The 15,520-nt window shown below is 57.4% G+C and overlaps 6 protein-coding genes across 7 annotated transcripts; 2 read left to right on the top strand and 4 right to left on the bottom strand.

The window, feature by feature from the left end:
• Positions 1-2,752: 2,752 nt before the first annotated feature.
• IUM83_09059 (putative secreted RxLR effector protein) lies at positions 2,753-3,298 on the bottom strand (the record flags this gene model as incomplete). Its single annotated transcript, XM_067933475.1, has 1 exon — positions 2,753-3,298. One exon carries the CDS (start codon positions 3,296-3,298, stop codon positions 2,753-2,755), a length of 546 nt encoding a protein of 181 aa, XP_067799878.1.
• Positions 3,299-3,649: 351 nt separating this feature from the next.
• IUM83_09058 (Coeffector of mDia Rho GTPase, regulates actin polymerization and cell adhesion turnover) lies at positions 3,650-4,757 on the top strand (the record flags this gene model as incomplete). Its single annotated transcript, XM_067933474.1, has 2 exons — positions 3,650-4,366; positions 4,437-4,757. 2 exons carry the CDS (start codon positions 3,650-3,652, stop codon positions 4,755-4,757), a joined length of 1,038 nt encoding a protein of 345 aa, XP_067799875.1.
• Positions 4,758-6,932: 2,175 nt separating this feature from the next.
• IUM83_09057 lies at positions 6,933-8,492 on the bottom strand (the record flags this gene model as incomplete). 2 transcript variants are annotated; one of them, XM_067933472.1, is made up of 2 exons in its annotated part: positions 7,577-7,590; positions 7,868-8,492. In XM_067933472.1, the coding sequence occupies 2 exons, from the start codon at positions 8,490-8,492 to the stop codon at positions 7,577-7,579; spliced, it is 639 nt and encodes a 212-aa protein (XP_067799950.1). The 2 variants fall into 2 exon arrangements, with proteins under 2 accessions (XP_067799949.1, XP_067799950.1); XM_067933473.1 differs by having other exon boundaries at positions 6,933-8,492.
• A 172-nt stretch (positions 8,493-8,664) lies between these two features.
• IUM83_09056 (WD40 repeat-containing protein) lies at positions 8,665-10,272 on the top strand (the record flags this gene model as incomplete). Its single annotated transcript, XM_067933471.1, has 4 exons — positions 8,665-9,391; positions 9,467-9,714; positions 9,782-9,912; positions 9,984-10,272. The coding sequence occupies 4 exons, from the start codon at positions 8,665-8,667 to the stop codon at positions 10,270-10,272; spliced, it is 1,395 nt and encodes a 464-aa protein (XP_067800044.1).
• A 244-nt stretch (positions 10,273-10,516) lies between these two features.
• On the bottom strand, positions 10,517-11,952 carry IUM83_09055 (Drug/Metabolite Transporter (DMT) Superfamily; the record flags this gene model as incomplete). The annotated part of the gene is made up of 2 exons (XM_067933470.1): positions 10,517-10,527; positions 10,710-11,952. The coding sequence occupies 2 exons, from the start codon at positions 11,950-11,952 to the stop codon at positions 10,517-10,519; spliced, it is 1,254 nt and encodes a 417-aa protein (XP_067799952.1).
• Positions 11,953-12,203: 251 nt separating this feature from the next.
• Positions 12,204-14,615, bottom strand: IUM83_09054 (Zn-finger protein; the record flags this gene model as incomplete). Its single annotated transcript, XM_067933469.1, has 1 exon — positions 12,204-14,615. One exon carries the CDS (start codon positions 14,613-14,615, stop codon positions 12,204-12,206), a length of 2,412 nt encoding a protein of 803 aa, XP_067799951.1.
• Between the last annotated feature and the right edge of the window lie 905 nt (positions 14,616-15,520).

Here is a 15,520-nt window from a genome sequence, read left to right as displayed (position 1 = left end):
ATCAGAAATGAAATAGGTTTTCGCTTCGGTTGGCACGAGTACCGCGCCTATGATGACAGCCTGCACAGGTGCATGCGACCAGAGCACTTACTCACACGAGTTGGAACATTCCGAAAAGCACCAAGTACCTAGCAACTCACCCACCAAGCGAGCTCAACGGCCTGCGAGCCTCCAAGAGCACCCGAGCACCCGAGCACCATGAAGCTCCTGCATCACCTCCTCGCCAGCGCAGTGTGCGTGGCAGTGCTCGTCACAACCACGACCACATCATCAGTGTCGGCCCAAGCAGTCGACGGAACGTACTCGGCTCCGACGCCTGCTAAGGGCGTGTCGACACTGCTCCGCGGGACCGCCGATGATATTGAGGACGAAAGTGCGACTCCGTTGGCTCTTGAGACCGACGGCGATGACGATGACGACAACGACAGCAGTGAGGTGTCCATCGATGTCAAGGACGCCTTGGACACGAAGTTGAAGCAAGCAGCTGAGCCGGATGCGGCAGTCGACGCCCGCCGGCTGAGTGCAGCAGCAGCAGCAGCGGCGACCCCGAAGCCTACGACTGCAACGCCTACGGTAGCCCCCAAGACGACAAGCCCGTACGGCACGCCGGCGCCGTCCAAGGCCGCGAATACAATGGCGGCTTCGACGAACTCGACGGCACCTCCCAGGCCTGCGAATGCAACAGCAGTGCCGACGAACTCGACCGCGCCGCCCAAGACCGCAAATGCGACCGCAGTGCCGACGAACTCGACGACATCTCCGAAGCCCGCGAATGCAACTGCACTACCAACGAATTCGACGGCACCGCCTAAACCCACGAACGAGACAGCGCTGCCCTCAACGTCCAAGCCCACGAACGCCACGCCAATCCCGGCGAATTCGACTGCACCTGCCAAGCCCGCCAACGCGACGGTGACTCCGAAGCCGTCGCCCACGCCGACAGCAACCTCGAAGGCGACACCTACGGCGACACCTACGGCGACTCCGAAGGCGAAGTAGAGACTGGTTGGCGGCTGGAGTGGGCGACCGTTGTTCTGAATCACGTCCCGTGTGAGAAAAAGTCAGCATCAGCAGCCCCGTTGTGACTCGATGTCGTGCCGTGCAGTGCAGTGTGTTGTCTCGATGTACGAGACAGTGTATCTAAAGTAAGTAACTATTGGAATGAAGATGTGAAAGTGAGTCTACTGCACCATGGTCGAAGAAGTTCCTTGTTTGCATTTCCTGCGCCGCGAACATGATGATATGATACGACCCCATGAAGAAGCGAGTCGAAAGGGGAAACGAATGAGCACACGATTGTCCCTATCTGGCGCGATCGAGTTTATGAACGACTTGTATGGCAATGTAAACTGTGCTCTGCATGCTCGTGCTAGTGCTCCACCATGCCAGCAGAGTTGCAGTGGCGAAATTATCCGCGGCAAATTTATCCACTAGTACTCGGTGTGAAATCCAATACATGCACGATGCAGTCTCGATCCAGCTTGCAGCTATCTTTGCATATTCAGTCTACTTCTCATTGTTTTGTATCTGAGCCACCCGACACCATCGGGTCACGGATTATCACCTCTTGCACTGCCAGTATCCGATACGGTACCATTTCTTTGGTATCTTACAGCGAGGACGAGAACAAACGGGTGGTCGGTCGAAGCTGTCTGCTTCGTTCGTTTAAACCTTATCAGGTCACCCACCCACCCACCCACCCACCCACCCACCCACCCCATTTGTACCAATCGTGAACTTGTTCACTCCTTCACATGGCAAGAAAAGTCAGCGGATACGTTTTTCCGCCCCAGGACCCCAAGACGAGCATCAGAAATGAAATAGGTTTTCGCTTCGGTTGGCACGAGTACCGCGCCTATGATGACAGCCTGCACAGGTGCATGCGACCAGAGCACTTACTCACACGAGTTGGAACATTCCGAAAAGCACCAAGTACCTAGCAACTCACCCACCAAGCGAGCTCAACGGCCTGCGAGCCTCCAAGAGCACCCGAGCACCCGAGCACCATGAAGCTCCTGCATCACCTCCTCGCCAGCGCAGTGTGCGTGGCAGTGCTCGTCACAACCACGACCACATCATCAGTGTCGGCCCAAGCAGTCGACGGAACGTACTCGGCTCCGACGCCTGCTAAGGGCGTGTCGACACTGCTCCGCGGGACCGCCGATGATATTGAGGACGAAAGTGCGACTCCGTTGGCTCTTGAGACCGACGGCGATGACGATGACGACAACGACAGCAGGGATGTTAATCTCTACAGTCAGTATGGTGACGAGTGTGGTGCTGAGAAGAGGACTCCGGTCGGAGAGTTACCTATCCGAGCCCGTTTCCTTCAAAACCCTTATTCAGTGGCATCTGTGAAGAAAACTTCCTCGCCAGCTAAAACTGGTAAGCCGTCAAAGCCAAAGCCTGCCACAACCGCCAAACCTAACGATGCTCCTGCACCATCCAGTACACAAGGAGCTACTAAAACAGATTCACCATCGACGGCACCAACTCAACCGAAGACGCCAAGGTCACCGAAGAAGAAGCCTACACCCACACCCACTCCTACACCGACGCAAACTCCGAGTGATGCGCCAATTTCGACTGATGTGGCGACTACGACTCCAATAGTGTAATGGCTGCAACGATTTTTGCAGAATAGCGCGTTGGTCGTCCTAAATAATGTTGAGGGCAACAAATGAAAATGTTGCTCTAAGGAGTGACTCCAACGCTACCATGCGGAACGAATGGTACTTATGCTGCGACTTCTCTATCGCCCAAAGTGGCGTAGCCACTCTACCATCTTGTCGCTGTCGAAGGGCCGTACGTCAATGCCTCCGAAGTGAACTCGTTGGTTTCTAGCGACTTCAGAGGCCTTAGTAGTGTAAGCATGGTTGACGTACTCCAAAAGCAACGGCAGGTAGCGCTTGCTCTTGGGCACGTTCAGCTTCTTCGAGATCTCGCCAATGGTGAGTTCGTGCTGCTGCCACTTTGCGAACATCTCGAGCTTGTACTCCTCGTCCTTGGTCATCTTCTTCAGGACCGCTTTGGCGAAATCGTTTGGCCTCTTTTCCACGCCTACAAGTTTCTTGAGGCTGAAGGTTCGCTCTTCGTCGTCTTGGTTATCGCCGCTCGTTTTGCTCGCAATCGACGTGTGGACTCGCAAAAACTGCCTGCCGCCGCTGTCGTTCTGAACGGGGTTCGAGTGTGGCCCCTTGGTTTCCGCGCTCGTGGTTGGCGCGGCGTCGCTGCTTGCATGAAGGACAGTCACGCAGGTAGCGACTAATACCAAGAAGCGAGAAAAGCCTAAACGCATGGCGGGCTGATGAGCAGGAAGGCAGCGAAATCCCAAGTGGTTGGGAGTGTTCCGTCTGGGATCTGAAACGTGCTCTTTCAACAGTGAGTAGGGACGATATAATACCACCTTGGCGATCCCATGATGTGCTCGAACCGTAAGTACCGAATATCCTCAGTTATGCCACACAGATGATCTTACAAGTCTTCTGATTGGCCAGATCGGTGTCTTTCTTAACAAAGAGTATTTCACAACAGGTGTCTCCAATGTTGCATGAATGTACGCTCGGCGTCTCGCAAGTCGCTAGGATGTCGCTCCAAGCGTATTATATCGCCAACGTCGTAGCGTTACATACCGCCTCCGACCGTTACGATGGGCCTGCGCGGCCTCGTGGACTCGCCCATGGACCAGAGCGAGAACCTGGAGCTGCTCGCGCGCGCCGAGCGGCAGCTGCACGTCCACGACAACAACAGCAACAGCAACGACAATGCCGAGCCTGCGGCCTTCTCCTCGTCTCCCATCGAGACCGCGCGCGAGCTCTGGGCGCTGGTGCTGGACGTGGTCTTCGCGCCGCTGTGGCTGCGCATCCGCGCCGCGGAGCTGCTGGGCGCCTGCTGCGCGCTGCTGGGCGACGACGCGGCCGTGCGCGTAGACGCCAGCGACACGCACAAGCTGCGCGCGGTCGTGAGCTCCACGTGCCAGGCGCTGGAGGAGCTGAGCGCCGCGGACGCCGCGCAGGCGGCGCAGCTCTTCGCGTGGCTGGGCTTCCTGGAGCGCGTGCTGCTGGCCACGCGCAGCGACGTGTGCGCCGCCGTGCTGCAGAGCAGCAGCATGTATGCGGGCATGCTGGCCAAGCTGCTGCGCCTGCTGGGCGGCTGCTCCACCAAGGTCTTCGCGGCCGCCACCGTGTGCCTCGCGCTCTTCCACGCGCGCGAGCGCGCGTGCGGCCGCGCGGTGCTGGTGGGCGAGGTGCTGCGCGACGTCAAGGACGGCAGGGAGCACCTCAGCGGCGCGCTGCTGCACGTCATCAACTCGTGCGGCTGTCCGTGTCCGCCCGCGCGGCGGGTGCATCTCTGGAACGCGCTGCAGGTAGGCAGGCCAGGTAGAGGGAGGTAGAGTGGAGTAGAGTGATACTAACTAGGTGTTGGTTTGTTTGCAGTTGTTCGGTGACATTCTGGCGGACGAGGCGGCGTCGGCCTTGGTGTTCGTGAATGACTTCAAGGTGCTGATCGACCTTGTGATTCGAGAGAGCACGGACCTCCCGCAGGAGGACGTGACGAGGCTGCACTACATGCAGCTGCTGGAGCGCGCGCTGGAGTCGCCGGTGTATCTGCAGGCACAGATGTACCGGAAACGGGAGCTGCTGGACGTGCTGGAGTCGCTGCTGGACGCGGGCGCAGAGGAGGACTCCGTGATGCCCAAGGACGTCGTGGACAAGATCAAGCAGATTCTCGTAAGATACATCGACCTGCTGGATTGACCGACCACTGTGGCGATAGGCGAAACGCAGGGTGGGAATGAGTTAGACTTGTTGATGCGTGAAAATTGTACTAATGAAGAATATTGAGAACTGCTGCGTATTGACACTACTGTGTGCAGTGCTGACGGCATGCTGTCTGATTGATTAGAGGCAAGGTATCTAATAAGCATTTGAAGCATGGATTCTGAGGCTACACAACGGTGGATTCCGGGGATATGAAGACAAGTTTACAAGGATGGAGAAACTCTTCGTGCCTTCAGTCTCACAATTCAGCAGAGCCGCACAACTACCAGCCAACCTTCATGACCGGCAACACTACACCCAGCCATCCGCAGCAAGTTGAGCTGCATGGTTTCGAGCGTGGCGTCACGATGGATCCTGATATATTGATGAAAATCGTGCACTCGATGCTCGCAGCAGGAGACGTCGAGATTTTGGTCCGATTCCTACCCGAAGCACTCGCGCGCACGTTCAACATGCATCCGCATATGCGCGCACTCAAGTCAGGGTCGGAGACTGAGATTTAATCTCAAATAACTGTTGAATCCATCAAAAAGCAAGGACCTACTGAGGATTCGACGGTTTTCACACTCTGAGAGTTCCGAAGTCACATCCAAGGAGTGGTAACAGTACTTCTCTGTTCCACAAGTACGCTGAAGAAGAGTGCAACATCGCCATCGATCGGTACAAGCAGTTCCCGTTCTTCCTGGTAGTATGGATCGACGACTCCATCTTCGAGCAAGCCACCAAGCTCTCAAGCGAAACAGCGGGCAAGACAGCTCCAGTGCACGAGCTCCTCCTACGTGGAAGTAGTAGACTTGGACTACAACACGCGCAAACGTGTACCTGGATGCCCAAGGACTACTCCGAGGCCACCCTAGCACCCTATTTACCAAGCATAGATAATTGCACACTAGTCTAGGAATCACAGAACACATTTCGAGAAGTAAAAACTACCTAACATGGTAATGTTTTCTCATCGATTTTCGCCAACTGAAAGACGGAAAAGAAGAGACTCTAGTACTTATTCCTCAGGATTGCTTACCGCGTGAAGTTACTGACACAACAAGCAAGGCAAGACGATCCACCTTGCTGCTACTTGCGCTGTACACGCGTGTGTCCCGCTCTTCTTCTCCTTGCCTGTGCTCTCGGCGGTAGGTGCGACGGCTGAATTCTGGCTGTTGCAGCAGACACGCTGCTGATATTGAAAGGCTCAAACGAGTCTATTCCGATTTCCTACTTTCGTGGCTCTGTGTGACCTGTGAATTAACTCCCCATTCACCCTGAGGGAGGAAAGTAGCGATGAGATAGTGGAGCAACATTATGTGTAGTAGCGAAGCTCACTACGTAGTACATGATCATCCTTAAATGATAGCGTCGTGTCGCGACATGTAGCACTTATGAGGGAGGAAAGTAGCGATGAGATAGCGGAGCAACATTATGTATAGTAGCGAAGCTCACTACGTAGTACATGGTCATCCTTAAATGATAGCGTCGTGTCGCGACATGTAGCACTTATGAGGGAGGAAAGTAGCGATGAGATAGTGGAGCAACATTATGTGTAGTAGCGAAGCTCACTACGTAGTACATGGTCATCCTTAAATGATAGCGTCGTGTCGCGACATGTAGCACTTTAGAAGGATTTTCAATACTTCTTAAGATATCAATCACTGTCGCTTTCTACGAGAAATGAATGCTTTGAAGCATAACGGAGTGCACGTTCACAAGGCTACCCCAGTATTTTGCAGGCTAGTGCTATTGACGGCAGCTACGTCCCTTTCAATTTTTTGCTGATTAAGGAACAACAAGGACAAAAGAAACTATGATGTGATGAAGACGATGGCATTCATTGGCTTGGAAAAGGATCCGTCTCTGCCAGTTCGATCTCAACGTGATGCTGAAAGTTGTCAACCTCAGGAATCGCGTGATTGTCAAAACGGTACCTGGAGAAGTCCAACCCGAGGAGGTCTTAGCTAGCTGAGGTTCATGAGTTGCTACTAAGCTGTAGACCAGGATGCTCTTCCTAACCGCAGAAATGATGGAATGGATTCAGTCCAGCATCCATCTGTGTTAAACCAAGTTGACGACGTACTTACTGTTTGTAGTCGAGAAACTAGGCTGTATGAAGCATCAGCGATCCGCGCTCCTTGAAAAACTTTTGTTTTTTTACTTTTATCACACTTTATCTGCTGAAGACATGCCTACTGAGGTAGGGCTATTCGCCAAGAGTTTTTCTGCCCGCATGCCCCTAAGCTCGTCATATACGGTAAGTAAACGCTGAATTTGTTGCAACGTTGAGTCTTCCGTCACCTTCATACCAACTTTCTGGTCCATAGAATTAGTTGTGGTGGCTGCCTGGCAATGGCAAGAGCAGTGGTGGTTGCTGACAAAGTCTTCCAGCGCCTGCCGAAAACCGGCCTCGAGCATCTCCACTTTCTTGGCGTTAGCTTCCTCCAGCTTTTGCGCCTTTTCAGCAAACTTCTTCCCTAAATCACGCTTATCGAGTAGGTGTTGTAGCTGGAACTCCTGCCGTAGACGCGAATATTCTGCATCGACTGCTTCAGTAACTTCTGTCTGAATTTTCGTAGGAACCGGCTTCTCGGCGCCTGCATCGCCAAGACAAGAGGAGCTTGACTTTCGCGAAAACGGACGAATAGACTTCGAGAGCGAGAACAGCGGTAGCCCTTCTGCTTGTGTCCGCGCGTACAGCGCATGAAGCTGGTCTAGCTGGATGCTCTGCTCTTCTTGCTTCATCCTGCTTGCAACAAGCTGCTCTTGCAGTAGTTGGTTGGTAGTAGCCAACTGTCGGACAAGCACGGCTAACTGAGGATTGCTGTGAATCAATGCGTCAACCTCAGACCAGTTAGCCTTGTCCGCGTCGATAGACCGGCGCCTTCTACCGACAAGCGAAATAGTTGCCACTTCATCACCTCCACCCACTGTCACCGGCCTCAGGAATCTCAGCAACACAAACTTCCTCCGCTTTCCCAATCTCCCTTCCAGCTTCGCATGCAACTGCTGCAGAGAACACACTTCCTCGCCATCAACAGCACGCAGGATATCCCCCACTCGGATCTTCCCGCACGCTTCCGCCGGCCCAACATCCTCACCGTTTTCTCTCCGGAAAGACTGCACAACCAACACCCAGCCGCCGTCTTCCTCCATTCTACCGAGCCCCACGTTTAATCCAACCCCACGCTCGTCCGTCTGCAGCAACACGTCCAAGTACTGCATCGGCCGTCGAGCCAGCCCCTCGACTGCATCCTCCTCCGACTCCGCCGCCTCCTCCACATCCGGGAGACATTGGTACGTCACCTCGAACTGCTTCTTCTCCTTGTGCACAGTCCCCCCCTTCTGCTCGGTCTCCTCCAGCGGGGGCATCTGGTCATCCACCGACGCCGCGTCCGGCTCGGCCTCCACCTCCAGCGGGTCCCCCGCCTTGCCCTCCGTCTCCTCCAGCCCTACGCCCTCGTTATTGTCACCGCCACCCTCTGTATTATCTGCTGTTAATTCCTCTGCACTACGTCTCGCAGACTTCTGCTCCGATGTGTCAACGCGGCCGCTGCGCCAGTCCATCGCGGTGCGCAGCAGATACGACGCCACCAGCCCCGCCTTGGCCCTCGCGACGGGCGCACCGCCCTCCCCCGACGAGGAAGACGCCGTGGAGGAGGACGAGAGCGACGGCGTGTCGCTGCCAGTGGCCATGAGCTTGTCGCTGCTGGAAGAGCGCTCCATTGTGGCTTTGGGTCGAAGCCTTTGACACGCTGAAACTGATCTCGCGCGTCAAAGGGGCACAAAAGATCGCGCCCTTTCGCGACATTGGAACGTCTAAATCGTATCATAATTTGTATCATTTCAGATTCAAATTCACTTCTGAAGAGAACAAATCCAAATCGATCAAAATCAAATGAAGGACGTCGTCGCCGCCGCCACCGCCGGGACGTCCTCGATGGACGCGCAGATGTACATGCAGATGCAGCCCGACTGGGAAACTGCCGCGGATTCATGTTGGCTGGATGTATACGAACGCACCGTGAGAATTGCGGCGACAGCCGGCCAGGAACTCGCTCAGGACGAGCCCCCGAAGGCGGAGGTGCACTCGAGTCCGAGCTGTCAGTTCCAGTTGACGCTGACTGCGCCGTCCACAGCCTCGGAAGCTGCGCACTTAGTGCAGATTCTAGACAGAGACGACGCGTGGATCGATGTCCAAGTGGACGTGAAGACTCCCGAGGCATCCACGCGGACGCTGCGCACCGTCTTCCAGGCCCCAAATGAGACCGTTGACGTACCAGCGGTTGACGCCTCGGACGCCCCCGGAGCGCCACCTCCGGCGCTGCTGCAATTGCACAGCGTGGACGTGTCCAATGACGAGCGGTTCGTGGTGGTCGGCGGCTCGGACGGCGTCTGCATGCTCTGGGACAGCCTCAACCGGGCGCAGATGCTGCCACTGAAGGGGCACGTGGCCGACGTCACCAGCGCGCGCTTCTTCCCCAGCTCGCAGGTGGTGCTCACAGGCTCGCTGGACTTCACGCTGCGGATCTGGAGTATCAGTGGGCGGTGCGCGGCTGTGCTGACGGGACATCGTGGAGGTGTCGAGGACATCGCGATCGTCGGGAGAGGAAGAAACGTGCTGTGTAAGCGAAAGCTGCGGGGAAGATACTTTGCGTTTTTGTTGGCGTCGAACTGATGGCGGGTGTGTTGTTTTGTAGCTTGCGGAACGGATGGACTTATTCAGCTGTGGAACTGCGGGACGCAGGATGTCATTGCCAAGTGGGCCAACGACGACCAGAGCGTCGTGCATTGCCTGTCGGTGATGGATGACACAGCCCAACTGCTGGCTGATGGCAACTACCCACCATACACTACTGAAAACGAAGCGGAGACAGATGGAAAAGTGTTGTTCGCTGGCCTCGACAATGGAGAGACGCTGGGCGTGGATATCCGCGCACGAGGGGCGGTAAGGTTTTGGCCGAAGTTGCTGTGGTAGGGATTGAGATGTTGACCTGGATTTTCATCTTGACCAGGTGTTGAACGTTGACGCTCTTGCGGGATCAATCATCTCGTGTGCTGCGACTACCGCGAATGCTTCACTGCCCATGCTGTTTACTGGAAGTGAAGATGGTCTGCTGACGGTTTGGGATCTACGCCACACCGGGTACACTTGGAAGCCTCGTGTTTTACTTGTTTGTCTTCTAGTTCTCATTAGCTGTGCATATACTGCTGCAGAATGCCGTTGCACACTCTGTCGCGGAGTTCGTCACCGATCCATAGCATTGCCGTGTCGGCGTCATCCGCCGATGATCCAGCATCGACCGGTAGCGTTTGGACTGCGCATGGTGACGGCGCCTGCTGCAACTGGAGCAACCTTGGTGAGAAACCGCACGTGTCCACAGAGCTTACCGGCCCGCAGTATGATGCGGTGCGCGGTGTTGCCATCGCCAGCCAGACTGGACGTATCTTTAGTGCCTGTCGCGATGGGCGTCTACGCGAGTACATTCCGCATGTCGTTGCGTGAATTGCGTCAAGAGCTAGCTGCCTGCCTATGACATCGAACCCAACCGAACCCATCCAAAGAGTAGTGAAGCGAAGATCGGTTCCTTTGGTCTATTTAATTCAACTGGGTGGTAACGAGAACAAGAACTGCTGCTAGTTTTCAGCTGGCAGAGTGCGGTGTCGACGCAAGTGGTTGGCCTAATGTTACAAAGCGTCCTTGTTCTCATCAAACGTGGGAGGCGCTGGAGGAGACCATGCTTGCTGAGCTAAAGTACTCCTTGCTCTCCCGCCTCACGAGCTCCACGCCGGAAACCGAGCTCAGTGTCTTGGTTCCAGTTGCCAATACACCTCTCTCGTCCTTCATGTGGAACTCCGGCACTATGTTGTGCTTGTTGCTATCACTGCCTTGGCTCTGGATGTCGCTGCCGCCTTCCAAGTCGGAATTGGAGGTGGGGATACGCTGGTAGCCCTTGAGCTTGCCGCTCCTTGCGTCGCTCGCAGCTTCCGCTGTCGTGTGCTTGATGAAGGTGTAGAAGAGCATCCCACACGTGGCCACGACGAGGCCGAAGACGTTGATCGCGATGAGCTGGTCGCCGAAAATGAAGACCGCGAGCAGCACCTGCGTGACGTCCTTGAAGCTGCCGGCGATGCCCAGCGATAGCGCCGACGTCTTCTTGACCAGCATGATCTCGATGAAAATGAGCACGAAGGCCAGGCAGCCGCTAATGAAGATGAACACGAGCGACATGAGCAGCAGCTGCGAGTCGAGCAGGAAGCGCGACGTGGCGTAGTCGCTGGCCTCGGAGAAGAGCGCGATAGGCAGCAGCCCCACGGCGCTCGCCGGCGACACGTAGTAGACCACGGCCAGCACCTTGTTCTGCGGCGGGCCATTGCTGTCCTCCATGGCCTGCAGCAGCGACTGCGTGAGCACCCACCTGAGCGTGCCGATCACCGAGGCCGCGAGCACCAGCACGAAGCCGTGCAGCACGAAGTGCGCCGAGCCGTAGCTGGCCAGCCCGATGCCCGACGAGATGAACACGATGACCCCGAAGAGCGGCCAGGACGGGCGCTGGTGGCCCAGGCAGATGGAGAAGAGCAGGTTCCAGACGTTGCCGCCGGACTTGACGATGGTGTAGAAGGTCACGGTGATGTAGAACAGCGACAGGTTGGACAGCATGATGTCGAGCGCCGTGCACACGCCGATGGGCACGGCCAGCCGCCAGTACACGCGCGCGGGCAGCGCCAGCATGGCGCCGTCACCCGCGCAGCGGTCGATGAGCCGCGAGAGCGCGCACTTGACGAACATGTTGATGCACGTCATGGTGGTGGCAAACGGGTAGCCGCCGCCCGCCCAGACGCGCAGGAACCACTTGTTGAACAGCGTCATGCCGATGCTCACGGCGTACCAGAGCACCACGAAGACGCTCACGTCCAGCGCGTGCAGCGCCACGGGGAACGGCACGAACAGCCCCAGCCCGGGCAGCAGCCGCAGCCGCAGCCGCTTGCGCCGCCGCCGCGTCTTGGCCAGGTACCAGCCCAGCAGCCGCAACCCCAGCGCCAGCGACAGCATGAAGGAGCACGTGGCCACCAGCGCCGCCGTCTTGTCGTCGTTGCTGGCCTTCTTGGCCGCCAGCGAGGCCAGCGGCATCGGTGCGCGCAGCCCCAGGCCGAGGCTGGCGTCGCTGTCGCCCGCCTGCGCCATTGTACGACGGGGCGATCGCTTGATCGATCGGCACTTGCTCGGGCGACTGAGGGAGTGAGCGCGTACGTGTGTAGAGGCCGCGTGCGTAGGCATGTAGGTAAACGTGGTCTCCCGCTAAGTGCGACAGCCGAGGGATGGGATGGGCGTTAGTCAACGGCTGACGTGTTGCCAACTTCAACGCCGGCAGTTAAGTCGGGCGGTTGGTCATCAGTGCGTGTAGGCGTGTGGATGTATGTACAGTGCGGAGAGTTTTAGTCGGTGTCGCTGCCGCTGTCGAAGTGGCTCTCGCTCCGCCGGTGCGAGGCCAGGCGCGTGGCGGACACGTACGTCTTCTTGCAGTCCTTGTAGCCGCACTGCAACCGCGGCGCAGCGCTGGCGCTGGTAGTGTTGGCGTCGTCGCCGGCTGGCTCGGCGTCGGCGTCTGTGTGTGCCCGCATGTGCTGCTTAAACTTGTGGAGCCCGAGGAGCGACGCGCGGCATGATGGCTCTGAGCACGTGAACTTGGCGTGCCGCGCGAGGTGGGCGCTCCAGTCGCTCGCGGTCTTGAGCACCTGGTCGCAGCAGCAGTGCGGGCAGATCTGCGGGACAAACGCGCTCGTGTTGCCCGGGCTGGCGGCGTCGATGCCCTGGTCGCTGGACTGCGCCGCCTCGATCGCCCGACGCTGCGTGCGGCGGAGTCTCCGCAGCACTTTCCATCGCGCCTGGTACAGTTGACGCCAGTCGTGCTCGTAGCTATCCCCGTGACTGCACTTGACTAGCGAAGCAGGCAGCACGCCGCGCTTCGTGGTGACAGCGGAGACGCCGATGCTCAGATAAAGCGGCCGCCACAGCGACGCTCGGTGGCTGAGCGCGGCGAAATCGCGGCAGACCAGCGCCATCCGACAGAGCCGCTTCGCACTCATGAAGGAGCACACGCGCTCCATGACGTCTGGCAACAGCAGCACATCGAACGCGCGCTCAAGTTTCTCGGGATCCACTGCCTTCTGTGCGGTTTCTCCAGTCCGCCGACGCTTTCGTGCATGCAGGACAAGTCCGTTATCGTCGCCCACATCTGTAAGAGGTGATGATGATATCAAGTGCGGCTTGAGCAGAGCTTTCATCTGCATGAACAGCGCGAACGACGGCGGTCGGAATGCTACAAATTCCTCCCACGCTTGCCACGACGCTACTCTGTTCTTGAACTCTTCCTCCGTCTCGTTATCGTTTTCGTGAGCGTCGGTAACAAATGCCTGGACGTCGTCGTCAGTCAGGAACACCCAGTGCTTCCAAACCCTGGCAGTCCAGTGCACCGGGGCAGCGACGTAAAAATCTTCGTACACGATCTCGCTGCACAGTCGCATTTGAAACTGAGCCAGCTCCTCCTTGATAACCGCCGCTTCGGAGCTGACCTCTTGACGCAGCCGATCAACAGCCTGACACCGGTGCAGCGCTACATACAAGATGTAAAACAACAATTCAAGCCGCCGTTGTCGCTGAGCCTCAGGATGCTCAGCATCCTCTGTTACTGCTTTGTAGGAGGTCAGCAGCAGGTCGAGTAACTGGAGAACAGACAGTATGGGGACCAAATCCAAGTGAGCGCAGAATCCAACCAGGAATGACAGCAGCGGGCCCTGAATGTCTCCGCTGGTATCACGTATCCGATCGATGAGCATCGAAACAACATCACCCGCAAGATTCTTCACGAGCATGCTCCCCACCGCCGTGAAAACAACGACACGTTGCGGCACCGCAAGCGTCTTCGCCCGACTCTCCGGAATGGCCAATGCATGCTTCAGCGCTTCAAACACCGCCGGCTTGATCACCGCGTTTGCCCTCCAGCAGTTGAAGGAGAACCCCTGCAGGCCGGTGAAGAACTTCTCCAGCAGCTGGTCGTCCAGGTGCGCGCCATTGAGCTTCAGCTCGTCCTTCCCGTTCTTGGCGCAGAGCAGCAACTTGTCGCTCGCGAGCCTGAGAAGACTCGTCATGACGTGACTAACCGTGTCCAGCTTCTGCTGGTCGCCCCTGTTGATCTCCTCCACCAGCCGCCAGAGCCCCGTGAGCTGCGCAAAGTCGCAGTTCACGCGGACGCCTTTCTTGCCCAGCGGCGCGTACTCGGCCAGCACGCGCCGGAAAAGCTGCGGGTAGCGCAGCGCCGCGAGCGCCGCGAAGGGCAGCAGCGTGGACCACACGGGGAAGCAGGTCATGGCGTGGAACCGCGGCTTGTCCTTCAGGGGCCGCCACTTGCAGGCGTCGGGCGCCTGGCCCAGGCGCAGCGCGCACGGCGAAAGCAGCGCGTCCAGCAGCACGCGCAGCGCCAGCTCCGCCACCGACCACTGCAGCGTCGGCTTGTCATCGCCGTCCTGCTGCCTGGCGAGGCGCAGCAGCTGCTGGCACAACAGCGCCGAGATGCCGCTCTGCCGCGCGCTGCGGCTGAGCCACTGCGCGTCCGGGTGACGGAAGGCGCGACGCACCAGCGGCGCCGGCAGCGCCGAGGCCGCGGCCGGCAGCGAGTCCACGAGCGCGCAGAGCTCCGGCAGCAGGCGCCGCAGCTCGGACTGCGAGCGCTGCAGCAGCTGCGACGGCGAGGCCTGCTGCGCGAACAGGCGGCGCGCCGACACGCCCACGCTGTCGTTCAGGCGCGCCAGCAGCGCAGGCAGCTCCCCACGCTTGGGGCGGCGCTGCATGGCCGACAAGAGTGGCGCTGACCAGGTAATACCTGGGGAATTTTGGGCTACCCACTATATTGTAGAGGTTTTAAGCAAATTTTGAGCAGAAAATTTGTGAGAGCGAGAGGGGCTGCGCAAGATGATTAAGAAAAACGTTGACGGAATTGTCTAAGAGGACCAAGAAGACGGGAGACGGCGCAGTAGCGACGAGTACTGGGAAATAACTTACGGACAATATGCGTATGTAGTGAAGTTGCTGTGGAGAAGCGCGTCGGCATACCTCCGTTCTTAAACTTGCCCAGCGCAGGTTTCAATTCACAAACGCGTCGGGTCGCTAACCGATGAGTCAACGCGTGAATGATCCAGTACATATCTAGCGTAATTCAGGGCGATGGTGGTTGCACTGACGCACAGGCGGTTATTGTTTCTTGAGGAGTAGGTCCGGTTGATGCGCACGGGGATTGCTGTTCCGAGTCATTGGTTTTCTTCTTCCGTTTTTTCTCTCTCTCTTCCCCGGCCCTGTCAGGGTTCTTGCACTTGCTGGCGACAATCACCGTTCTCAATTCCTTCGTTCCGTCCTTCACGACCGGCGTTCATGTTCCGTTCATGTCCGATCAGAGGTCTGTGTTCTTGGTGACACTTCGGTCCTATCGTTTACTCCCGTGTTCCTACCGTTCCAGGCCGGGAATGAATGCGTCCGTGCGGCCCATCCTCCGGTCATGCTCTGATCCTTTCGCTTGCCTTCATACGCATTCTCTCCGTCTGTAACTCAACCACTCAGCTTGCTCAAACGGTTGTGTATGGTCGTGTAACTGTGGTGTAGCGGGATCAGCAAAATCTGCGAGATTGCTAGATCCAACTTCCCAACAGCGCCCGGACACCGACTAACGGAGGGGGTACTCCGATGATCCGTGATCAGTGCT

This window comes from Phytophthora cinnamomi (assembly GCF_018691715.1).
Source record: "Phytophthora cinnamomi strain GKB4 chromosome Unknown Contig3, whole genome shotgun sequence".
NCBI classification, from domain to species: domain Eukaryota; phylum Oomycota; class Peronosporomycetes; order Peronosporales; family Peronosporaceae; genus Phytophthora; species Phytophthora cinnamomi.
Note: the sequence above shows the minus strand (reverse complement) of the source record. Positions and strands in the feature narration are given on the sequence as shown.